At 38.2% G+C, this 27196-nt stretch overlaps 1 protein-coding gene across 1 annotated transcript; it reads right to left on the bottom strand.

Annotated features, from left to right (window-relative positions):
* Window positions 1-335: 335 nt before the first annotated feature.
* hps3 (HPS3 biogenesis of lysosomal organelles complex 2 subunit 1) lies at window positions 336-27196 on the bottom strand. The gene is given in 26 exon segments (XM_055164922.1): window positions 336-1102; window positions 1298-1385; window positions 6484-6690; window positions 7818-7922; window positions 8004-8201; window positions 8554-8751; window positions 9260-9493; window positions 9974-10145; window positions 12204-12406; window positions 15668-15776; window positions 16601-16702; window positions 17321-17452; window positions 17454-17476; window positions 18493-18574; window positions 18663-18828; window positions 19220-19311; window positions 20169-20319; window positions 20469-20586; window positions 21217-21284; window positions 21352-21418; window positions 22429-22641; window positions 25157-25230; window positions 25310-25403; window positions 25619-25690; window positions 25773-25926; window positions 26874-27196. Coding segments are annotated over 25 exon segments (3147 nt in total). The 5' UTR covers window positions 25824-25926; window positions 26874-27196; the 3' UTR covers window positions 336-974.

Genomic DNA, 27196 nt, shown 5'->3' with positions numbered 1-27196 from the left:
AAGTTGTAGTTTTCAAGTTAAGAGCTCCTTTTACCGTTTGTTCAATAGAGATTGGCAATTCCAGGGATGAAATTATCTAAATGATTCTAGTGAAGGTGTATGAAGTTTATAAACTCACTTCCTGAACACTTTCTGTGTCACCACATGTTTACACAGACACAAAGAAGTTTGAATAAAAAAAAAAAAAAAAAGTTCAAATCGAGATTTGTCTACAGCAAGTCATAGAACCAAATTGGTGCGAACAGGGAGCTACGGGACATTCAGGGGCGTCTAGTAATTTAACATTGGTACTAAAACTTTGCAGGTATAATTACTAATAACAACAGCTATCATAGTTTCTGAATTTTAGCATTTTATTGTTTTATGTAACACTGTCATTCACTGGTGACTTCAACGCAAATAAATACAACAGCACATGCATTTGACTTGGTTCATGAACACAAAATAAAAGTTCATGTGTGTATAGAGCAGGTGAGTTCAGTGCAGATGTGTACAGGGGCTTCTGGATGCAGGTGTGTTCAGGTGTTGAAGTCAAGACTGGGGTTGGGCTGGGTGGGGGTTGTTAGTCTGCACTGATTTAACACTGACAATATTTTGGACAGAGTTTCGTTTCCGTGTATTTACTGAAATGACAAATGCATTCTGAGTCTGAGGTCTCTGGGTGCAGGTGAGTTCAAGCGGTGAGGTTCCTCCAGCTGCAGGTGTGTTCATGTGGCCCATAGGTGCAGGTGTGCTCCAGCATTTGAAGGGCCTCTGTCTGTCTGTGTTCAGGTGATGTGCTTCCAGCTGCAGGTGAGTTCAGGCAGTGAGGTTCCTCTTGCTGCAGGTGATTTCACGGGGCCTTTCTGTGCAGATGTGCTCAGGTGAGAGGCCTCTAGTGACAGGTGTGTACAGGTGCCTTTGGGTGCAGTTGTGTTTAGGGGCCTCTGGGTGCAAGTGTATTTCGGGTGAGGGTCCTTTGGGTGCAGGTGAGTTCAGGCGGTGAGGTGCCTCTGGCTGCAGGTGAGCAGGTGAGGGACAAAGTACGCCGCCGTGCCATCGTCTGGGATCAGCTCCAGGAACTCCGTCGGACTTGTCTCCATGGAAACCACCACTAGTGTCTCTATTGTCACGGAAACAGATTTTCATTCAGTTTTCATTACAAAAATGGGGGGGGGGGGACTACAGTTATCATCACCATCTTGAATCGGTACAGTTGGATTAGAACAAATGTCATAGGTCAATATAAACTGTTGTTAATGTTTTGATTTGCATTTCTTGAACATATTATACTTCATTCATTTAAATGTGACAGTACCTTGTAGAGCAGCCAGTAGGATGCTGTTGTCCATGGCCGCTCTGGTTCGGTTACAAAGCTCTGGCAAAAGTTTCTGCCACCACAATGCCTGCAAAAAATAAATGATAAAAAAAATAAAATAAAATTAGAAAATTAAAAAAATGAAAAGTAAAAGTAAAAATATTTAATTACATATTACACTACAAGTCAAAAGTCTGGACACACTTCTTAATTAGTTTTTCTTCTTGATTTCCAGGATTGTTTACAGTTTGTAGATTCTAACTGAAGGCATCAAAAGTATGAATGGACATGTTTGGAATGTAGGGTACAAAAAAATAAACTCAAAATAACCCTGATGAATGTAATTATTACTTTTTCTTTATATATATCCACCCTTTGCTTGGAGCACTGCCTGAAGGATTATTCTAATATGACTCAAACAGAAACTGTAAACAAATGTAGTTAATACGATTAACTGAGATTCAGGAGCAGGACCACGCCTCAGCCGCCCTCTCCTCTCACCGGCGAACCACAACTCACCTCGACCACGCCTCTAATTTCCCAGAAGCCTATATGTAGCAGCCTTTCCCATCATCCCAGTTTGTCTTGGTGAACTCGACCCCACCCTCCCATCCCCTATTTTGTCTTTCAGTCATAAGACCCCTACAAGGGGGGTCCCGTTCCGGCTGGGCCAATTGTAGATTGAGACGGAGCCCCCACCCATAGTCTCAACCCAGCCATCTTTGCCTCGCTTTGTACATTATCAATAAACTACTTCGCACTATGTTGTCGTTGGCGTGGTCCTAGCTAGTGAAATATGTGTTAGTTTCAGAGTAGTGTCAGTGTAGTTAGCTCCTCCCTGCAGACAGATATAAGGAAGTGTCCACCAGCGTCTGACCAGAACTGAAGAAGCTGTTTGGATGAGCTGTGAGCAGTTACAGAACAGAATTTTTCTTTTGCTATGGATCCAACCTGGAAGACGAAGGGTGACCACAGAAAGCACAGGGTGGAATTGAATATTTAAAAATATATATATGTAGTTGAGTTCACTTTTTTCTTTGCTACATACATATGATGTCTTCTGTGTGGATACAGAATGTAGAAATGAGTAAACATGAAGAAAAGATCATTATAAAGTAAACATTAAGAAAAGGAACACTGAATGACAGGGTGTGTCTCTTAATTGGTAGTGTGGGTAAAATAAACTTGTTTGAGCTCCAGTTTTGAACCGTTTCTATTATTAGGCCTACAGTTTAAGGTGTGTTCACAGTTGCCCTAGTTTGGTCATGGTTTAACCCAGTTTAATCCTGATCATAGACCTGGTTTGGTATTGTTCTAGACCTGTATCAGTGCAGAATGTAGTTCCTAAATGTTTTGTCTCCACTTGTCTTGTCTGTTATTTTATGAATATTTGAAGACAGTATCTTTACATTTAGTCAAAGTTTTGATCCCAATTAATTATTAGTTATTCTGTTTTGGTCATAATATTACAAATAAGTCAAAAATTACCAATTTATTTAAACTAGTATGTAAACAAACAGTTTCATAATGTGAACCTGTAAATCTGTATTCTGTTTATTGTATTGTGTTGTATTGTACTGCATTGTATTGTGTATAACGGGTGCAATGGTTCATGTATTCATGCCGAACCTTTTCAGTACAAGATGTTCAGTTTGGTACAGGGCTGTGAACAATTGCGTTTGCGCAATTTGTGTGTGTTTACATTCGGCCACAACATGTGCAGCTGCACGGAGGCTTGGCTCTTTAATATTCACAAGGAAACTCGTCCATGACTGGGGCAGTGTTTCTCACAGCGCTTTATAGTTAGGCCGGCCGTTTTGACAACAATTGTCCCCTGTCTTGACTACGTCCCTTCGAAACTATGGTTGTTGCGCTGCTATCCTCACTTTTGCCTTTCGTGGGCACGGAATCTCTGAGCCCACGACTTCTGCCCCAAGTGAAAGTGTATTTTCAAACGCTGGGGACGTTGTAACAGCAGCAGATCTGCACTTACTGCAGACAGTGTGGACAAGTTGTTTTTTCTGGTCAAAAATATGAAGATTGAGAAAAAGTTCATGCTGGAACTGTTAGTGCTGCACTTGACTTTTTGAAACGTTTTGTTTACTGTTTATAAGGAATGTATTTTGTATAATATGTCATACATTTGTTGCTTAATTGAGAATATTTTTCTTCACTTATTAGTATTTCCAAGCAGCACTTTGCATTTATTTTATTTTTCCATTTGTATAATGTTAAAACAAATTGTTGGTTTAATAAGCACACAAATAAACAACAAGCAAATGGTTTTGCATTTTGTTCCCATACTGTACCGAAAATGAACCAAACCGTGACCTTAAAACCGAAGTACATACTGAACCGTGACTTTTGTACCATTACACTTCTATGTATTACTAATGTTTTGTGTTGTTTGGACCCCTCAAAAACAAAATGCACATCTCAAGGGGCATTCCAATCAAATAAGAAATAAATAAACAGACCATACATACAAACTCTGTACCAGATTTTTTTCCCCATGTATTTGAGTAAAATTATATAATTATAATATATTTTATTGGTGGTTTCAGATGACATCCCAACATTCTATAGGCCAATAATATAATACTAATGCAGATGGGGCAGCTCAGAAGTATATTCATTGTATTAATTCAGATTTTTTTTGTAACATAGTGAGTTCTTGGGTCTAGTCACTCAGATCGAAAATTGTGCATTTAACTTTTGGATATTTCGTGGCAAAGTACAAAGTGATCAACAGGAAAATGTGGCTCTTGCCCCCATCTGGGAGTCTGACATCATCACATTCTAGAATCTGACAACTACCAATACGCAGCTCTTGAGGTCAAAATATGTCTGCTGTGTACTTCTGCATCTCATTATAAAGAGTTTTTATTGTCCAGGAATCAGGAAGTGCATTGTTAACATGCTAGTGGTTGAAGTGATAGTAAAAATCAGGCACAGCACCTTTAAATCCTAATACCTGTCTGGCGTGTGTGGGTTGTATTACTGGAAACTCACTTCCTCATATTTGTGCAGAGGTGAAATGCCTTTGTGTGGTTCAGAGACGACGTCGTTGGTCACAGGTGGCTCACAGTCAAGAACAATGTGACATTTAAATGGAAAAATTCAGTGCAGACAATAGAGGGCATGTCTGAGCATGCCCAGTTGGTATCAGTGTCAACATGGACGTGCGTGTATTCTTTAAATAGCTCTAGTTACAATCATAAAGCAAATCTGAGGTTAATAGACATACTGTATTTGAGTAAAACAACCACTTTAAAAGCTACAGTATGTAACTTTTTAGCCAAAACACAGACTACAGACACAGACCGTTGTGTTTATTAAATTAAAAATTATGTGTCCTTAATGTGAGGGGTCTCGCATCTCCACAAACCTGACTCTCTTCAATGGAAGTGATGTTCCTTTGACTATAATATTCCTCAGTATTCCCCCATCTCCATGGAGACTGTTCCAAAGGAGTTTAAACTTTATATTCCCACTGAATCATGCAGGTGACACCTACAGAAAGTTACATGGTCTACCTTTAAATAATAATAATAATTAAAAAAAAAAAAAAAAAAATTCCCATTGTGTTTATTTAGTCCTGGAAGATTAAGAGATCATTCACATTAGCACTATCAAAAATGTGTCTAAACACGGACTAAACCCAGAACTAAACCTGGACCAGACCAGGACAAGAACAGGACTAGAGCAGGACTAAATCAAATCTACCTTAGGACCTACCTACCTAACAAAGTAGGACCAAACAAATGCAAGTGTGAACATACCGTTCTAATTAATGTTCTAATTAATGTAACGTTCTAATTAATGTTTTAGTGAGTGATTGATTGTCAGTGACTCAGTGTCTGAGTGTGAGTTCTGTGTGTTCATAATGCATAATCCTCATTACTATATGGGTTAAACCTTGGATTAATCTTTGTGATGCCAGTAAAAGGTGTGCCAACAGAAAAAAGGGTGAGACATACCAAATGAACAATAAACAAAGACCAAAACATTCCATCAAATTTACCTAGGAAAAAAGGTTTTACTTTATTTACTGGTTAATGTGTAACTTTAACTTTTCTTTTTCCGCCAAAAACAATAAAGCAATGGTTAGCTAATCCATGCTCCATGGAAAAAGTGAGAAATTATGTCTATTTATAGATTAATGTGTAAGATTAAAGGTGCATTGTGCAACTTTTGTGACAGAGGCTCTCATTATCATCATGGTACAGAAATCAGTATTGAGTACTGAGTCTATTCCTTAGTATTGAAATTGAGTTTGAAATGTTCATATTATGACAGCACTAAACAGAAGCATTACTATTTCTATTACTGTTTTGTACAAAAATATGCTCCAAATTGATGGTTTTCAAATTCTAGAATGTGATGATGTCATTCTCCCAGATGGAAGGAAGAGACAGATCTTCCCATTGATTACATCGTGCTTTACCATGAAATATGACAAATGTAAATTCACAAATGTTGAATCTGATCATTTCTATTATTGACTAAACCCATTCACTTTTTCTATTACAAGAAAAGCTTCATTTGAACAAATTCAGTGTAGCTGCTCTTATCTGTCTTAAACATGACATGTTGTGATGCTACCCATGTTGAATATTTAAAGGTGCACTGACTAACTTTTTAGGTTGGGGTCTGTCACCTGCTTGTTTCCATGGAGATGTCATTGCTCTGTCTGGAATGTTCCACAGTGTGACATTAAACAGCTCTACCTTATATTTAAGGTGATTTTCATAGCTCAAAAATACTGTTTGTTTTCTGGCTGTGAGAGGGTCGCCTCTCCACAGATCTGACCTGTAACTTGGTCTGGTTTGGTCTCCATGAAGATAGAAAAGTTTAATACCATACTGTGAAACATTCCAGACAAAGCAATAACTTCTCTAAGGAGAAAATTTTTGAAGGGCCCTTCAGAAAAGTTACACAGTGCACCTTTAACTAACCCAGAATTTCTTTTCCTATAAAGCCGTACAGATGCACAGATCCAGTTTTTTTCAGTTATAATAAAGTATTTGACACCAGTATCAACGAATGCCAGCAGAGACTGAAAAAAGCATTCATTTCCTTAAAACACAAATTGAATCATCTTAAATTCAGTCTGGAAGACTTAACTTTGCTTTATTATTACCAAGTTAATAATAAGATGAAATGAAACAAAAATGCCCCCTCACCATGTGTCTGTCCTGCAGGTGGTGGTTGGCGTAGGCGATGATGGCTTGAGGGCAGCGGTCCAGCAGTTTCTCAATGCTGCTGTTGTAGTGCCCCCTCCTGGTGGCACAGAGCAGGTGCAGGCTGAAGCCCCACAGTGTCTCCTCTGAGATCTGCTCCAGAAGAGGCACGACCGAGGGGATGGAGAGAGAGGGGCCACACAGGAGAGACTGAGGGACAGAGAAAATATAATGTAAAAGGTTAAAGAGGTGCAATGTAATCATGTAAAGTTAGATATGCTGTGGTACTTGTACTTTTATACAAAAAAGCAGATGTTAGTGGATAAGTGCAATATAATAATGCAATATATACAAGTCTCTTTTGCTTATCGAGCAGCTCAAACATGGAACACAGTGCCTGCTCATATACGAGATCTTTCAACATTGGCAGCATTTCTAAAGCTTTAAAACAGTGGTTACTCAATGGTCAAATATATCACCATGTTTAACCAATTTATATTTTCTTTTACTTTGAGGGGTTGTTGGTTTAACTCTTGACTTAATTCTTAAACTTCTGACTTTGAACTTCAAATGAACTGTTTGAAACTAATTGTGTGTATAGTGAGTGTGCTGGTGTTGTGTACTTTTGTGTGATTGTTGCTGTACTTTTCCTCATCCTATAGAAGATTTTGCATCAACCTGCTGAGGGACTGAAGATGGAAATTAGCCACGTTGGCTATAATCTTTGCATATTTACATTTTTAATGTTCATTAATATGTACTGTCCCTTTACAAATAAATAAAATAAGAAATAAGAAATAAAAACACAAAAATAGATACATCAATATTGAGACATATACCATATTTCTTAAAGCTATAAAAGAGGAGGTCAGTAGTTTAAAGCAGCGGTGTCAACACTAGAGTGCAGGGGCCAAATGTGGCCCTGAAAACAATTTGTGTTAGCCCTCAGGCTTCCTGCAAAATTGACAAAATGAACCAAACTGCCCATTTTGAAAAATTCTGCTGCCAATAACTAAAATGCCAAACATTTTACAGTGTCTCATTTTGTGATGTCTCAGTCAGACCTACGTCAAATGCAACATTTTGACTGATTCACTCAACTTTCCTGTATTTCCTGTATTCCGTGGTTTCAATATACTTCCCGTATGCTTCCCAGTATGCTTCAATATACACCCGTGGTTTAAAGTGTTGATATTATTTGTGTGTTTACAATTTAGAATGTCTTTACAATAATTTTATATTAATTAATTAAGTAATTAATTACTTGAGATATAATTAAGATTTATGAAAACAGAGATGCATACAACATTGTGTACAATAAACTCCAAACTAATTACCTGAAGTTTTTGCAGCGCCTCCTGGTGTTGAGAGTTGGTGATATGAATAGGGCAGAGGACAGTGAGCCAGGGATACAGCGCCCCATAGTGGGAACAGGAGCCGATCTAAAGTTAATATAAATATTTAGACATTTAAAATCATTTGGATCAGTTTAAGAGCTGTCACGTGAGATAGAGGCAGAGTACCAGGTCATCGGCGCTCTTCAGGGACCTCTTGCCCAGGCCGGAGTGGGGCAGTTTGGGGTCGGGGTTGGTGTGAGTGAGTCTCTCGATGTAAATGGAGGACACTCTGAACAGAAGCTCCTGGATCACAGCCTCCTGAGAAGAAGCCATCAGCATCCCCTCCCAGAAGTCCACCTGCAGACACCTCTCACAGCCCAGCTCCTACACACAGACACACACGCAGACACACACACACACAAACATATAGACACGAGCACGCATACACACACATACACACACACACACACACGCAGCTGTCAGCAGAGGTCGATCTATAATTCAATTCTTCAAAATACTGCAAGAAATATTGTACTGTGAGTTGTGAAAAAAGCCTTATAAACTCATCACAATTAGTATGCTGGTGATACATTAGGAAAGTGGGAAATATGTATGGATTGATGGAAGTCCTTTAAAAAGGTAATTTAAAAGGGTTTGGTACAGCACCTTTAATATCCCATATCTATTTACTCTACCATTTACTATCTGCTGGTGACTCTAAACCATATTTCCACACCTTGAACACATGGTCGGCCTGCTCCAGTTTGAGTTTGTTGTTTTCGTGCAGAGCCACCAGAGCTGCCACCAGGAGCCCGGGCTGAGAGCGACCCAGCTCCGAAGCCAGAGCTGTGGGTTCTACCAGAGCATGATGGGCCCCTCCAGATCCATGTAAGAGCAGCCGGGGCTCCTCTATGAACCCATACACCAGCAACATCTAGAAGAAACAACGATCAATATATAAAAGCAACAATATCTGGACATAGTTTAAGAGGACATACTGTATTAAGCTATTTTTAGTGCATTTAGTATTAAGCTATAACATACAGACACCATTTGAATAAGAAACACGTCATAACAGTATGTAACTTTTCAACCAAAAATTAGATAAACTAAAATCATGTTTTTATTTATTCATTCATTTTGGTTGTGTTTATTGTACTAACATATAAAAATGTGCATCCTTGCTCTGAGCACCCTGTCTATTCATAGTGAAAAACAATAACAAGCAGAAGATTTCAAATTATGAAGATTTTCATTTTTTTTAACCCTACATGTATGACCCGCAGTCTGAAATGTGTAATAATCAGTACAGAGGAGGGGGCAGAGATATGGGGTAGGTGTAAAAAATAGAAGTTTTCTGAGCACTGAATCCTGATTTCAATGTTTTAATGCTTATATGGTGTAAAATAAATAGACATAGTATTAAATGTTTTTCCCCTCACCTCAGAGTGTCTGTCCATCAGGGTCCTGTACTGCCCCCTGTCGCCTAGTCTCAGGGCTAATGTTGCCATGGCAATGGTGAGAGTGACTGAAACGCCCGTGCTTTCCTCCAGAAGCCCGAGAATTGCCAGGGTCCGGGCCGGGCTCATGTGGACCATGATGGGGCTGGTGCACACACCCACCAGCTGCGAGGGCTCTGATTGGCTGAAAATGTCGATGACCTCATCTGCAGCATCCTGCATTTACATATATATATTTTTTATTAAATAAAAAAAAAAACACATTTTAAATCTATTTGCACATTTCATGATATTTTGGAAAGTCAAAATGACGATAGGACTCGTCCTCTCCAGTGAACTAAATATCCAGTCTATGTGACTTTTTAAAGAACATTTTACTTACTGAATATTATATGAATTATATCCAGTTTAGTTTTAGGTTAATTAATATTTAGATCTATTTGAGTCTACAACTTTTTGACAGATGTCAGACACCTGCTTGTTTCCATGGAGATGTTATTTCTTTGTCTAAAATGTTACACTGTATGGCTTTATTCAATGATGGGTGTTTTGTAGTTAAAAAAAATAATAAAAAAAATACCACAAATGCAAAACCATAACATATCATTGCAGGCACCGTGTCAAACCCACCACTATAAAAGTCACATAGAGCACATTTATAATAAGATTAAAACAGTTGTCATTTATCATTTTCACCTGTTCGAGAGTTTGCTGTGTCTCCTCCAGGAGGTGATGCTTGAGGTAGAAGAGGAACCCGGGGCCGTAGGAGCTGCCTGGACGCGGCAGATTTCGGGCCATAACCTCTGGGATGGACAAACCGGACATTCTGTAATAAGGCAGCGCCAGGTGACAGTCCTTCTGATTACCCCTGAAAACAAACAAATAAAATCTGCATTAGGCACAGCCACGTGCCCTTTTAAACAAAATGTATGTACTCCTTACAAAATGAGCAAAGAGGATAGCAAGAAGAGTAATCCACTCACGATAACCACTGTCAACTTATCGTTCAATACATGACACATCATTTGGGGGGTCAATATCTATCATGGTACATTGTTGTCATTGTTCTGTACTATGAAAAGATTTGAGCTGTTGAGGGTCAAATCCCTCAATTCTATGCCTCAGTATAGATACAACTATTATCTATTGTTTATCTATATCTATTGTATATAGATACAATAATGGCACTGTTTGATCTGAAGCCATTTTGTCCTCACACACTGTAAAAAGAAGGAGGATTTCTTTTGAGAACATCATCAACAAAGTCAAAATCAGACTCTCCTCTTCAGGCTCCACACTGTCTGCAGATCTGTGTCAACTATGCAAACTGGTCTATTTGATTTGCATTGTGTTTATCTATAAAGAGAATAAAGGATGAGCCAAGGACAACACAGTCAAATCAGGCTCTTTTACATAGATAAAAGTTAACATATCATTACATTATAGTGGGCAACCTGAAGTATCATTAGAAACAGATTAGAGGAAAGTTACAAACAATCAGAAGTTTACATTTGGTACTTTGTGATATCAGGATTCAGTTAACATTTGAATTGTACATGTTTTCATTTTAATTTAGATGTTATGATAATAATTTAAAACTGCTGGGTTTCGACCAGTGACGCAACATTCCTGGAAAATTCAAATTGGGATTACCTGAGGCTGTGAGGCAAATTACTGAATAATGAAGCTAAATACAACGTGTTTGCATCAAAACGTGACTCTTTTATATTCGGCTCTGGCCTGGAGGACGCCCTTCTCCTACTTGTGTCCATGGAAATGTTGTTCTTTTGATTGTAATATTCCACAGTATGGCATAAAACATATCTATTTCAAAAGAGAATGGTTTGAACTTTTTATTTCCATGAGAATCATAAAGTTGACTTCTCACCTCCAGAGAGTTACATACTATCACTTTAAACAACTTCACATTCTGTACATGAAGTCAATAAATCAAACATTTACTCCTCAATAATAGTCAAATAAACAAGGATACACACGTGTAGTTTTTAGACAATGTTATTTCAGCTTTAGACATTTTAGTTAACATCCAGAAATCATTTATAGTTCTGAAAATACTGGTCTGAGAAGCAAGAATTTATATTGGCGTCGAAAGGGGCTTACTCTACAAACAGGCACTTGTTTCCTGTTTTGGATTGTTCTCCTCTGCCTCCCTCCCACAGTATCAGCAATACAAGTTTACCTCCATGAAAATCTACCCTCTTGTAAAAACATAATAAAATAAAAATAAAAAATAAAATAAATGAGAAAATCATTGGACACAACACTGAATAATTTAGGGGTAAAAAACAAAACATTAACTGCACATTAAGACATTAAAAAAACACACTAATACAATCAAATGCAGCTTCTCAAGTCTCAGCTCATATTTGTTTACACAGTAGCTAGTTTAAAGTGTCTGTAACCGATTTTGCATGTATTAAAAGGTACTGGCCTCTGAAAGTTACTTGTGAAAAGTGAGTTATAAACTCATTGTGGTTAATAAATAGAATGTTACAAATGTGTTAGGAAAGTAAATAACAACGCAGGGCCACTGCAAACTGTTAAAAATCAATGAGTTCTATTTTTCATAGAGACAAGACAGGTCATGAGATTCAGTCCATGAGAACATCGATATCATTTTTAATAAATAAATTGTACCATTGAGTTCATAATTTGGCTTCACAATTTTGTGTTTTCTTTCATTTTATAGTTTTGTTGTCTTTGTAGCACTGCTTTTTAGAATTACAGCTTCTTAAGAGGAGTTACTGAGCAAAGTTAACCTTTCTTTATCCAAGGCAAATGTAAAAATATGAGGAAAAATTCTCACAATAATTTTTCTCATGCATCTTTAGAGATCTTGTGATGTGAGATGTTTTCCCTTCGCTAGTTTTTCATGTAGTTTCATGTTGTTGAGTGTAATTGTTACCTGCTAAAACAGTCTCCCAGATGAGCACAGTTCTCTCGGAGTGCGGCCTCTAGCTCCGCCCTCTCCCCTCCCTCTGGCCCCTCCGTGTCTAGGTGAGGGCAGGTGAGCAGAGACGCCCTCAGCAGCAGGTGGGCCTCGCTCAGCAGGTGTCTGAGGCTCTGGGCCTGAGGGTTGGCTGCGGAGTAGCTTTGGCTGTATTCAACCTGGTACACGCAGAAAATACACATTTATTTCCCTCACAAAACATGAATAAATACAGTATACCTTAAAGTTCCTATATTGACCAAAATTGACTCTTGTGAGCTTTAAGTCCTGTTATAATGTTGGTATCACATCAAAAACAGACCTGCAGTTGTGTTTTGTTTCATTCACACATGTTTGAGTAACTCTTTATTATAGATGCATCAAGAATTTCGGACTTCTGGTCATTGCACAATTCGTACTGGGAAGGATTTTCAAAAAAAGTGAGCCTCAAACCGCCATGTTTGTTTTCCCAGTGGGATGTATCTATTGACATAACCAGTTTTTTCTAGTCTTTTGAACCATATCACTTTTGTTTCTGGTTCTGATATTGTCATTTTAGTTTTGGGATTCGGACATCGTAATTGTGTGGTTGTTGGATGTTCTAACAGCGCAAAACGGCTCGAGAAGTTTGTTTGCGAACTCCATAAATGCAAAAGGAAATCAGATCTGTGTGACTGCAAACCTCTGTTCAAACTGTTTCCCTTCTTTTGTATGTGGAGCTCCATCAAAGCAAAATCCTGATCCCTCGCTCAACCTCGGTTACAAATTTAAAAAGTCAACGCCAAAGCGAAAGGCACCAGCTGTTCACCAAGAAACACCTTCCACTGCAAAGAGACCAAGACATGATGTTGCTGTAAAGTCACAGGAACAAGAAAGAGCGAGCTCTGTCTTCTGCACTTCTCGCTTAACAAATGGGATTTTGCTTTGATGGCGCTCCACATACAAAATGTTCACTGCAAACTCGGGATGATTTAGGCAGTCAAATGTTTCCTTTTTCGTCCTTCCCGTGGATCAATCCTTCCCATCGCCTTCACCGTTCACTATTTTTTAATTCCGTTGGGAAGGGAAACAGAGGTTTGAGTCACACACATCTGATTCCCTTCTGCATTTATGGAGTTCACAAACAAATTTCTCAAGCTGTTTTCCGCTGTTAGTATCCAACATCACAATTACAACGTCCGAATCCCAAAACTAAAATATGACAATATCAAAATCAGAAACAAAAGTGATATGGTTCAAAGGACTAGAAAAAACTGGCTTTGTCAATAGATGCATCCCACTCGGAAAACAAACATGGTGGTATGATGCTCACTTTTTCGGACAATCCTTCCCAGTATGCATTGCGCAATGACCGGAAGTCCAAAATTCTTGATGCATCTATTAGTCTGTCTACATCTATAGAGCTCAAAACAAGCTTAAAGTTTTATTTAGTAGTGACTGGCAATTCCAGGGGTGAAACTGTCCAAATGATCAGCTTTGAGATGTTGTAGTGTGTTGTTTTGTATCATGTTTTTGTATATTTATGGAAAACTGGCTTGAATGAGCGTGTTGTAGGATCGTGGGCTGAGCCTTGGATAAGACTGTACTTATAAATGTCTCTAAATTATAATAACATGCATGGATGGCATCTAAAACCTCTTCAGCTCTGTTTTAATGAAGGAACAACATTGTAACATGGTAGAATGCTTCAACAAGTGTTTTTTGTATAATACTCCCTTTATAACAAAGCATCTAAAACACTATCATGGTTTGTTGAATAATTCAGTTCACAAGTTTAATGTTACCTGCATATGATTATCAATTAGTTCAAGCTGAAATAGAAATTACTCTTTTTAATTTCAGTATTTGAGACTCTACTGTATTTGATGATGCTGAACATACAAAAGCAGCTAAATCTAATAACAGCGGTTTACATCTAGACTAGAATTGAGGGAAGGCGTGTATAAGTGTAACGCTTCCTCCTCTTTAGAGCACAAAGTTACTGTTGCATTATAACTTACTGAGAAACCTGCATGTTCCTCAAACAAACCAATGATACTGAACTAATGTTTTGTTGATGTTCTGATTCTTTAAATACATTTTGTTTTGTTCTGGCAGGTCAAACAGCCTGTAGTAGTACTTGGCTGTAGTAGTAGATAGTAAATATTAAAGGTGTGTCATATTAAAGGTGTCACATTGTGTGTCATTCCACAGTTGCAAACCCTGAGAGCATTTGTAGAGAGCAGTCATGAGACATGACTCATTATCCTCAGTCTGAATGCATCAGAGCAGTGTCTCTCAAAGTGTGGAGGTACTGGTGGCACATGTAGTAGTTTGAGTATTTATTTGATATAAAGATTCATGTTTTTTGTCCTCCTTTGGGTTTTTTACTCATTTTGTTTTATTTAACAGGGGCCTGGTTTAGTCTCATTTTAGGGTAGCTTTACTTTTAACCTGATATAGTCTGGGTTTCGATTTAGTTGGACTACAAAAGACAAAACATTTCTGGTACTGGTACTTTGTTGTAAAGTTTGCAGTCCACTGCTTTAGTGAAAGATCTGATTTGTATTAAATTGATGTGGTCAACCTCTAGTAGACAGGGGACGATAAATAAATAATCTAATCTAATCTAAATAATTGCGATTAATAATAATATCACAACAATTATTCAAGTTGCTGAAAGTTCAAAATGTTTATGGATTTGAATAATTCTGATTTTAATATCATAATAAATAAGTTCCATATTTAAACAACTGGTATAATAATGTACTTTGTTATAACTGAAAACACTGATCTAGCAGAGAATTGTATGGTTAAGCTTTTTTGTCCCACAAACTATTTTGTTTATTATTGTCTACTCTTTTTATCACAATAAATGTTATTATAGTTGATTGGCCCATCCCTAACCTTTACTTGGCAAGCAAGACCTCATTGTTCCCTACACTCCTTTGCACGCTGAGGTCTGAGGGTCAACTTGTCGTGCCAAAAACGAGACTCGGGGTGACCCTAGGGTGACCGGGACTTTTCTGTGGCAGCAAACTTTAGAACGCTCTCCCCCTCACAGTAAGAGCGCATCTTCAGTCGATTCTTTTATGTCTCGTTTAAAGACACACTTTTACTCACCGGCTTTTAACACGGCGTGACAAATGTGTGCTCCTCTGACTGTCTTTTAATTATTTTATTTGCTGTTTTTTCTGTTTTTTTATTTACTTGCTTATTTATTTATTTTATGTTTTATTTGATTTAATATGTTAATTTATATTGTGCCTACTCTGTGCAGCTCTTTGGAGACTTTGCGTTGGTCAAATGTGCTCTACAAATAAAACTGGATTGGGTTGAATTGGAAGCAATGAGTAGAAAAGTTGAAAACAGAACAATGGAAAATTACTTGTTTTGAGAAAAGAAACACACCTGTGGCAACAAATACAGTTTCATTGTGTGTGTATTCGTGAGTGAGTTACCATCTCCTGGTACAGGGCGATCGGGGGCACAGATTTGACCACATAGATGTTCCAGCCATGTCCGACAGCACTGGGCTCTTTGGGTGTGGATGAGGTCCACTTCCTGCTCCTGAGGTCAAAGGTCAAACAATAAGAGAAGAACAAGAGAAAAAATATCAATATCGAGAACATAAAGAGTGTATATGACGCTTCGCCCAAACATGGAGCTTGGGTTTTGTCAACAACGGAGTAAAAGCAGGTCTGACTTACCCTTCCACTGCTCAAATAAATAAATAATTAAATGTTGTAATAGAAACATGTACATTTTTGTCAGCTTTTTTCTTACAACAGATGCTGTAAAATATTATGGCAGGAGTTTTGTGGGTTTTTAAATATTCATAAATGTTATAATTTATTACAGTTATGCCCAATGTTTATGTTCCATTTTGTTTTTTGTCTAAATGTTAGTTACTGAGTTAAAACACTGCACACCACACGGTAAGATGAGTTAGAGAAACTACGGTTAGGAGCTAATGGGGAAAGGCTGTCACCGTTAAAACTGAGCTGCACAAAAATGAATATACTCTGAAAATTTGTAAACAAAAACATTAAAAGTTTTGGAATAGAGGTAAAAGTGAAGTGGAACATAATGTGATTTCAATGGAGCAAACTGGTTGAGCCACAGATAAATGATAAAGTATGAAAATTCAAGGCGGTTTTGGTTAGTTTTTTGTTTTAACAGCTTAAAATTATTAACATTTAGATCTGATATAACAGAATATGTCTTGTGATATAATTCTTTTTGCCTCCAGTTGGCTCCATTACAGAATTTTAGCGGTTTAAAGGATTTATTCAGTAAAAGGAATTGATAACTGTTGGTTTGAGTTTGCAGCTTGGTTTGTAGGTGACACCGGGGACGTGGGGGGCGTGAGGGGCTTCGAGGGTCTGTCTTACAAAAGGGGGCGTGACAGGAGGCTCTCCAGAGCTGGGGAGGTTGTGGGGTCAATTCCCACTGCCATGAAAATACCAGCCAGCGTGGCGTTCTCTTTCAACTCGCTAAAAACCACAACAAAGTGAAGGATGCAAATGAATGTTAAAGCTCCACTGCTTAACCTTTAGTCCACCTGCCTGTCTCCATGGAGATCTGATTACTTAGCCTAGAATGTTCTGTATGGCAGTATAGCATTTATCACAGTATGGTGTTTATTTCCTGATAGTCTTACTCAGGGTAGGACGCATCTCTGTAGATAAAAAATATATAAAACTGGTCTGGTGGCGCCACCTGCTTGTCTCAAAAAATATAGCGAAATGCCAGATTGTCAAAGCAGTTACATCTCCATGGTGACAAGCAAGTGGTGTACCCTCCTCCAGAAAAGTTACACAGTACCCTTATACCCCTTTAAAGGCTGCACAACATATCAGAATTTTGTCAGAAGAAATACCCATATCCCAAGATAAGAAATCTACAGTACAGCAATGTCTTCAAATCTTGATATTTTTTGTCTTCATGGAGCTTAAAATGAAAATGTGTTAAATATTTAAAAAGTTACATTTCAGTCACGATCCTCTCAAGTTAAGGTAAGAATTAGTTTTAGATTAACTGAACTAACTGATTATAAAAAAAACAAAAACAAAAAAAAAACACTATAAAATAGTGAACAAAGAGAGTCTTACAGGCCTCTGCGCTGTGGGGGGCGCTCAGGCTCCTCTTGTGTTTCCGGGTCGGCTCTAGAGAGGAGGACAACCTGGCTGCCATAAGCACACACAGATCTGAGGCCGATAAAAGACTGCATCCTGAGAGCACACCTCCAGGCTGCACGGGGGACATGCCTGCACACACAACAGGACAAACACACTACATCGAGACTGAGCTGCATTACCCAGGAAGTAAAAGGGTGATTTGTACTGTTATTATGTATGTAGGTATTATATAACCAATACAGGTTTAATAATGCAGTCACACTAGGTGCCATCATCATGAAGCATTTGTTTACATGTCACACTGAAGTGCTAAAGCTGAAGTTAGTTGAAAGTACATGTGAGGATTAAATACCAGCCTGTGAGCAGCGAGAGAAACATGAGAAGAGAATGCAAAACGTCTGTCATCGTCCACAGTCCTTTGTCAAGAGAAGTGCAAATCAGGGGTGGTGTTTCAAGTTCATTCAGTGGATTTGAGTTAAATCTGGTATCATACACTGTCCAATTTAAATAAACAAATAAACTCAACATTTTCCTTGAGGAATATCAACACTCCTGACATGGTCAATGGAGTAACACTAATGTGTTTACACGAGCTCTTCCCTCCTCTGTGCCACAGTGTGACATGTGACACACCTGAGTATCACTGGTGTTACTGGTGCTATAACACTTGTACCAGCCTGTCAAAGCCTGATCTCAGAAGCTTACCAGGGCCGGGCCTGGTCAGGACTTGAATGGGAGACTACGGGGAATAACAGGTACCACAGTGAGGGGCCAGTGCAAAAACCTCTCACTGTGTCCTTAGGCAAGACGTTTACCACATTGCCTGGTATGAAAGTGATGTGCCTGTGTGATGGTGGTGTGCGGAGGGACTGATGGCACAGATTGGCAGCCTTGCTTTCACCAGTCTGCCTCAGGGCAGCTGTGGCTACAATAGTAGTTTACCAACTGCGAGTTTGAAGTGAATGAACAATTTTCTGTAAAGCTTTTCAGGTGTCTTGAAAAGCGCTATATAAATGCATGATTCATTAATTAACAAAAGTACAGCTCAGGTTCATGCTCTGGTCGATAAGTCTAGTGTGATCACACCATGACATTTTACAGTCTAGAACCATGAGCTGTGAGTGTTTAACATAAGCCTGTTTTACCTTCATGGTGGTGTCAATGTACGGGTCCTCCACCCGGGCTCCCAGGGCTGCACAGCGGACAGTAAAACACTGCAAAGCGCTCCTACAATATACAATAAAACAAACAAACAAACACTTAATATTTTGTTGTTGCATTTCAAATGTAATACAACCATGACTTCATTTAGGACCTGGTGACCACATGTAGCAGGTGGTCGGTGAGGACGGCTTCCAGGACCTTCTCTGGATACTGATAGTTCGACAGCAGCTCCACGCCTCCCTTCAGACTGTACAGGTATCCAGCATTAGGCAGAGAGAAGAAACAGAACACACAGGACGGCTCTCCACTGGGAACGCCTGGTTTCCTAAACAAACACCAGTGCAGACATTTTAATACAAACATTATATATACTTTTTGTCAACTCTTCATATCATTAGGGTCATTTATTATTAGGATAACGTCATAGCTATTATTGTCATTATCTTTATTAAAACATACTTTCTAAATTCATAAATTGAGCTACATGTAATTAATATAATGTGCATGTTGTATTGTGTGTGTATATTCCACTTTTTCTTCTGTAACTGACACATCAACTCAATCAACAATTCAAATTCTGATTCTGATCTAAAATAATCACACCATTATTAGTAAAAAGACAAAACTGTCATGATAGTTCTATAGTATGTTGAATTTGTCAGGATGATTCTGTTATTTCTTCATGTGGACAGCTGTTGTTGAGGACGCAGGACTCACTGATAAACAGAGGCTGCAGCTGCAGTGAGTGGATCTGAGTCTCCTCCACATTACAGCCCTGGAAGAACTCTGGAGTGAAACGCCTGCACAAGAAAATATAGAATATATATCAGTCTATATTTAGTTATCAAACACTCAGAGTTACCAAAGAGCTGTCCAATAAAATCAACACAATTTACAAAAGACAAAACATTCAAATCAACAGTGAAATAATAGAACATTCAAATAAAATGTTATAGGATTTAAATTATGTGTATAAAAATAACATAAAAACTTCCATTCTTAATATGAGTGCATTTGCTTCTCCGCAGATATGACCGGTAACTTTACTACATTCTAGACTTTGGGACATTCTAAACAAAGAAATAACATATCCACAAAAACAAGTAGGTCACAGAACCCCCACAACCAATGTTACATAGTGCAGCTTTAATGGCCTTAACAAACAAAAACAAGTGTTGTAAACAGTTACTAAAAGAAACTGGAAGTCAGTGAAGTGAAACAAATGCCAATATGCAAAATATATCAACAAAAACACTAATAAGTAGGAATGGTAAGGCCTTGTGCAACAAAATTTCGGGGACAAAACTGCCACAAGATTATCCACACATGAGAAAAAATGATCTTATGACTTTTTTTCCCCAAGTATTTACATTTGGATTGGACAAAAAAGGGTTACATGCGAGTGAGTTGCATCTCTTAAAGTTTCAAAAAGCAATACCAGAATGGAAATAAAAATATCAAGTAAATAAAAAATCAAGTAAATAAAAAATTGTGAGGCCAAATTGCAAACTGAATTGGGAAATTTCTGTATTAAGAATAATGTTAAAATCCCATCTTCTCGTTCTCGCAGACCCAATCTCGTACCTCGTCTCGTGTTGTGGAAATTGTGACTGGTCCCGTCCCTCTTAATAAGTGAAAACACATAAAAAGTACAAACCTAAAGAGGACATAAGACACAGTGTACTGTCCTCTGTCCTCCAGCCCCGTCTTCTCCACAGTGACGGGGATCTCACAGTTCTGAGCTCGGTCTCCCAGTAGCTCCTGGTGTCTGGGCAAAACAAAGAAATCCGTCTGCTCCTCAGCGTCATCTGGGAAAACACAAACAAAACTGTACTGAAAAGTTTTATCATTTAGGAGAATATAAGACCAAATCTTAGGGTGCCCACAGTGACATCCCATACAGAGGATCGACATAAGACAGTTTTTTGTTTTTTTCTGAGGAGGATTTTCCCAGTACCATATCTGAGTTGGTCTGGAGTTTCTTCTGATGGTGTGGGCTCATTAGAAGCTTCCAGTTTAAGCACCAGCACCTCCAGCTCAGACTGCAGAGCGATGTAACCAGCACACAGCGCCACCTGCAGGACAAAAGACAAAGAAAAAACTAACAGTGAGCTATGTGGACTATCATATGCAGATTTATGAACTACATATGAATTACATACACTTTGTTTTTGTGTAACAATTTAAAGGGCCCATGTTACGCTATTTTATAATCTATGTTATAATTTGATTTCCTCACCAGAAACATACTCAGAGTGCTGTTTTGTTTCATTCACACATTTAACACACAAATCATGTCATTTAGTTCTTCCCTCAAACTGAAAACACTCTCTTCCACCTTGTGATGTCATGTGGTAATAAATGAAGTAAACCACTGTGTTTTAAACCCCATACATCTTCACTAGAATCAGATGGATAATTTCAGCTGTGGAATTACCAATCTTTACTCAACAAAAGGTACTCTACTAACTCGAAACTAACTAAAACTGCGTCATGACATCAAGGAGGAACAGAGCATTTTGAGCTTTGGAGATGCAGACAGACTAAAGGATTACTCAGACATGTGTGAATGAGACTAAATTAATCTCCAGGTATGTTCTTGAGGAGGTAACAGCATTCTAGCATGGCTTAAAGCTCACAAGAGTCCATTTTGTGTAATATAGGACATTTAATGTGTCACAATTCCAGAATTCTCACATAATCACCTTTTTTGGTTTGATTGCAGAAAGATGCAGGATCACAGAGCGGTCGAAGTCCAGAGCAGCAACACTTCCTGAAATTGCAAACTTTTTAAAAACTTATTCAACAACTAAGTATTAAAAACAGTTCCCCAGACGTACCTTGGCCTTGGCTGGAGGTTTGCTGGTTGCTCGGAGCTGTACTCTGGGAGTTCTGAGGATTTGGACCCTACACAACAATAGAGATGTGATTTAACGTCATATATCTAATTAATTTATTAAAAATACATCAGAAAGTAGTGTCAAGATAGATTTGAGTAAAACTATTTTACTATTTACCTTTACATGCTGTTTACTAGGGGTGTGCAAAAATATTGAAATATCGATATATTGTATCGATTAATGTGATGATACAGTATCGATCCCGTGGGCTGCTGTATCGATATATCACCATGAGTATTTTTTGGTATATTTAACCAAATTATTTTGTTACAGTGCCACAGTTTTGTTGCTTGTTTAGAGAAAGGAAATTCATTTATGTGACACATTTGATATTTTCACTGTTTTGATGATTAAAATGTTTGTGTTTCGTATGAACTTTGCACAAGAAGTGGCTTAACAAAAACTTTTAGTATCACAGCCATGATTTAACCTTTATTTTTTATTGAACCGTATCGAATCAACTTGAAATATATCGTATCGAATCAAAAGCTCACTGTATCGAGATGTGTATCGTATCATGGCCTGTGTATCGAGGTATGTATCGTATCGGCAACTTCTTAATGATACCCAGCCCTACTGTTTACATGCATGTAAATATGATGCGGTTGGTTAAATATGACGACACAATCCCGACATTTATAAAGTCATTATAGCCTCTGGTATGGGGGTGTGAGATTAATCGTGATTAAATCAAAATCACAATTTGAATGGACACAATTAGCAAATGCAAAGGCTGCAATTTTTTAGGTAACTGCAGATTCCAGCACAAACAACTAAAAATCCTGTTCTATTTCACATAAAAACTGCTAACTCTGCACAAACATGTTCTGATATGAGATTCTATTATTAGTTTGTAAGTTCATATTTCTGTCTTGTGTAAACTCTGAACAGAATCCTAACCTGTTATATTATTAATCCTAATCATATCTAAACAGTGGCAGAAAAATCACAATAATGAATCAGCCCTACTCTGGACAAATCTAAACAATTAATAATTAAAGATAAATCCAGTCTTACCACATTTTGTTGGTTTTGTCTTTTCAGATTAAACAGGACCAGGGTGTTCTCACAGGCGACGAGCAGGTCCCCAGTTACCGAGCAACAGGCCACACCCACCGGCCGCTCGGACATCGGGATCTCAATGATCTCCATCTGGACTCCACCCCTCTGGGACGCGCCACGTAACAGGTGCCCAAGCAAACGCACGCCCACTCTGGCCTTCTCCTCTGCCTGAAGAACAACAACAACAAAGATATGAATCCAGAACAAGGCACAATTGGCACTGAAATTTGCTTACAGATTGTGTACATATGTTGTGTGAAAAAAATGATGGGGAAGGCAAATGTGAATGTAAAAGCAGTGACTGAGTAATGGGACATGTACTTCCTGCGTTAATGCACATAAGAAGACAAAATGAAAGTTTTTGGATGAATGGGACACGTGCTTGTACATGACTCCAACTCAAACTGTCTAGCAAGGAGATTTTGTGTTTGATTCCCAATCTGCCTGGGCCTTTCTGTGGAGTTTGCATGTTTCTCTCTGTGTTTGGGAGCAATAAATGCTAATAACTAGGCCTCTCATTATAAAAACTATCCAATATCCAATTATCGTTCAACACATGCTAGATGAGACAATAATTTTGGGGAGTCAATATTTATCATGGGGATTTTTTCCTTGTACATTTTTTAAAATTTATTTTTGTTGTACTACGATTAGATTTGAGCTGTGGAGGGTTTAAATATCAACTTGTGACTCATTATAGACACAAACAACTTAACTTAAGTGTTGCATTTTCTAACTGATCGATTCATATTTTTTTAATAATATTGGAAATTTACAATACTTTTTGGGGATAATTCTGCTTTTTGGTTTGATTTTAATATGGGGTGGGACATAATGATTAATTAATTACAAAGAAAATAAGACATGAAAAATATGAATGCATTTTATCACAATTTACATGCCAAATAACACGAGACGTTTGTCATGCATGTCGTGGTACGCCAATTATATATTATACTGACACACACAGTTCTGACTACAACAGTGGAGCAGGAAAGCCTCTGAGTCTGCTGGACTCAATTTCAATTCAAAACCAACCCAATGCAAGTACTGACAAAGGTGTCATTTATTGCAAATTGTGCAGAATAGAGTTTGCAAATCACAGAAGCACCTCAACCCTACGAGACCATTTAAATGCAAAACATGTGACAGAGAGAAGACAAACTGCTGCAGCTGTGGACGGGAGCAGTTCAGGTCAGATGACAAACAAGAGAGTATAAACTTGAACAAATGACGGGCTTCAGGAAGAAAATGAGTAAATGAGTGAGGCACATATTGTTATGTAATTAATTTAGATTAAATAATTACAAAGCGTTTAGTTAATAGATTTTTAAAAAAATCAAGTCCAACCCCTGGTTTTAGTCTTGTTTATTGTCTATATTTACTTCAGTGATATAAAGCACTTCAAATGTTGTTTTCATGACAAGCCTAATGCTAACCTAACCATAAATGTCTAAATGTGTAAGTGCTTCTATATTAATTCTTTTTTAAATGTACTCTCCAAAGTTTTTATTATTTTTTTGTTTTGTCTGTGTACTATAAAAAAACAACACATATATATACAGTGAGGAAAATAAGTATTTGAACACCCTGCTATTTTGCAAGTTCTCCCACTTAGAAATCATGGAGGGGTCTGAAATTTCCATCGTAGGTGCATGTCCACTGTGAGAGACATAATCTAAAAAGAACAATCCAGAAATCACAATGTATGATTTGTTAACTATTTATTTGTATGATACAGCTGCAAATAAGTATTTGAACAGATAGAATTGTGACTGACAAAGGTGAGGAATCAGCCCAGAACTACATGGGAGGAGCTGGTTAATGACCTGAAAAAAGCTGGGACCACAGTTTCCAAGGTTACTGTTGGTAATACACTGAGACGTCATGGTTTGAAATCATGCACGGCATGGAAAGTTCCTCTCCTTAAACCAGCACATGTCAAGGCCCGACTCAAGTTTACCAATGACCATTTGGATGATCCAGAGGAGTCATGGGAGAAAGTCATGTGGTCATATGAGACCAAAATAGAACTTTTTGGTCATAATTCCACTAACTGTGTTTGGAGGAAGAAGAATGATGAGGACCATCCCAAGAACACCATCCCTACTGTGAAGCATGGGGGTGGTAATCATCAGGCTTTGGGGTGTTTTTCTGCACATGGGACAGGTCAACTGCACTGGATTAAGGAGAGGATGACCGGGGCCATGTATTGTGAGATGGAACAACCTCTTTCCCTCAGTTAGAGCATTGAAGATGGGTCGAGGCTGGGTCTTCCAACATGACACAGCCAGGAGAACCAAGGAGTGGCTCTGTAAGAAGCACATCAAGGTTCTGGCGTGGCCTAGCAGGTCTCCAGACCTAAACCCAATAGAAAATCTTTGGAGGGAGCTCAAACTCTGTGTTTCTCAGCGACATCCTAGAAACCTGACTGATCTAGAGAAGATCTGTGTGGAGTGGGCCAAAATCCCTCCAGCAGTGTGTGCAAACCTGGTGAAAAAACTACAGGAAACGTTTGACCTCTGTAATTGCAAACAAAGGCTACTGTACCAAATATTAACATTGATTTTCTCAGGTCTTCAAATACTTATTTGCAGCTGTATCATACAAATAAATAGTTCAAATATTTATTTTCCTCACTATATATAAAAAAAAAAAAAAATTTAATCCATTTTAAAAGTACCTGGTAGCGCCAGTTGGTGTAGGCTCTGAGGTAGGTGGCAGCGTTCTTTTCTTCTATGGTCACCAGATAGTCCCCTGTGATAGAAGTAAAGTTCATATTGTACATGCATATATACATGTACATACAAATATAAAAGCAGTGACGCCCTGTTACCTGTGCTGCTGTGGCGGATGCTCTTCACCGTTCCCATTGTAGCGAAACGACAGATGAGAGGACAGCCCTCCAGCTCCAGATTATACGCATCCACCTGTAATATTAAAACATATACTTCAAACATGCACAGTGTGAGTAAATATTGTCCAAATGCATGTTATAACTAGAAGAATTCTTGTAATGTGTGTTTTTACCAGACAATTTCAATTCAGAATGTTATTATTTTTACAACCAGGTTAAAGTCTTGCATTTTCATTACTTAAATCCAGATTAACTGTTGTCAAGTTACAAAGATGACAAATATTTCACCTTGCATCCTCCAGTCGCCACAACGAACAGAGCCCCACTTCCACAGCAGACCAGTCCAGGCTCCTGCTCCACCTAATCCACAAAATATGAAGAAAATATGTTAATATAACAGTGAAGGCCTTATATCTCATGCTTCTTGTTATTGTGCACGTACCTGGACAATCTGCTGTGAGGAAAAGGGGTGACAGTTGTAGACGTGCACCATCTTTCACTTAACGGGGGTCGCTTACACAGTTGAAGTGGTCCAGTTCTTAGTCATTTGTTCAGAGGCTAGGATATTAAAGAGCTCATCTGTTTTTTCTTGTAAGCTGAAAGTAGATGAGGTCACAAAAAAAGGATTATAAGATATTTTCCCAAAAAAGTGTTTCTAGGCTTTTACTATAATGGTAATGGTCACATTTTATACAGCACTCCATCTTCAAGTCACTCAAAGCTCTATACAACAAGGAAGCACTCACCATTCACACACACACTCCACACCAGTGTCACTGGGGGTAACGTGGGTTGTCTTACCTGATGACACAATGACAGCATCATCTGTGGGAACTTGTATCACACAACCAGTGGGTCAGTGGATCTAACTGTTCAACCAATGATGTTTTTTTTATTTTATTTTTTATTTTGAGAACCACCGACCTTCAGATCAGTGGACAAATGCCCTACCAACTGAGCTACTGTTGCCATAATGTGGTATACTATTTGAATCCTTAATATCTAGTCAATTGACCAAACTCTATCTTTGACTAACTTAGGCCTATAGTAAACAGACTATCCCCAGAATTTGCATAAAAAGGTTGTCATAGTTGGTATAGTAAGAAATTATGCAAATTATAATATAAACTCTGTCACCTTGGATATGAATATACATGATATGATTATAGAATGTGCATAATTAAAACAGAAAAAACATAAAATATTGTGCAAATCTGTTGACAAAGAACAGGTTGTTTCAAAAAAGTGTGCAATAAATGTCATGGTACAGGGAAACTCATTTTCAACAAAGGTTTTGACATTTGCAACTTCAATTCACTTCAGATAGCACTAAATGTCCAGTTAAAAGATAATACTCAAATTTTAATCAAACCTTAAAGTAAATACGGTGCAAAAATTAGACTTTGACGTGCGTTTGCAAAAAAGCTCTCAGGTAAATTGAGTATTTGAGTATTATTGAGTATTTTTCCTACCTAAACCTGCAGTATAACAGGAGATCTTGCCCTTTGGCGTGGTGTGATTGTCAATAAAAGTCTGTCCTCACCTTTCAGAGCAGCTGTAGCATCAGGGCTGTGTCTGTGTCTGTGTCTGTGTGTGTGTGTGTGTGTGTGTCCCGTGAACTCTAATCCAGATCACATGTCCGAGTCTTGTGAGCAGCTTTCACCTTCGGAGTTTTCCCTTTTCTTAACTTTTATTTGTGCTTAAACTCTCTCTAAATCACCAAAACTCAACAAAACCCAAGTATTCTAAACAGCATGTCGTATTTCTGTTAAATGTCCTACTTTTTCCCATTGTAATCCGGTATGAACACGCTCTTTGCAGTTTATCGATCGCGCACTAAGTAGGAAGTGGACAATCATAACACGG

Source organism: Boleophthalmus pectinirostris, unplaced genomic scaffold (genome assembly GCF_026225935.1).
Source record: "Boleophthalmus pectinirostris isolate CB_2022bp ecotype Guang Dong unplaced genomic scaffold, ASM2622593v1 HiC_scaffold_7, whole genome shotgun sequence".
Taxonomy (NCBI): Eukaryota; Metazoa; Chordata; class Actinopteri; order Gobiiformes; family Gobiidae; genus Boleophthalmus; species Boleophthalmus pectinirostris.
This window is presented reverse-complemented; position numbering and strand designations above follow the sequence as displayed.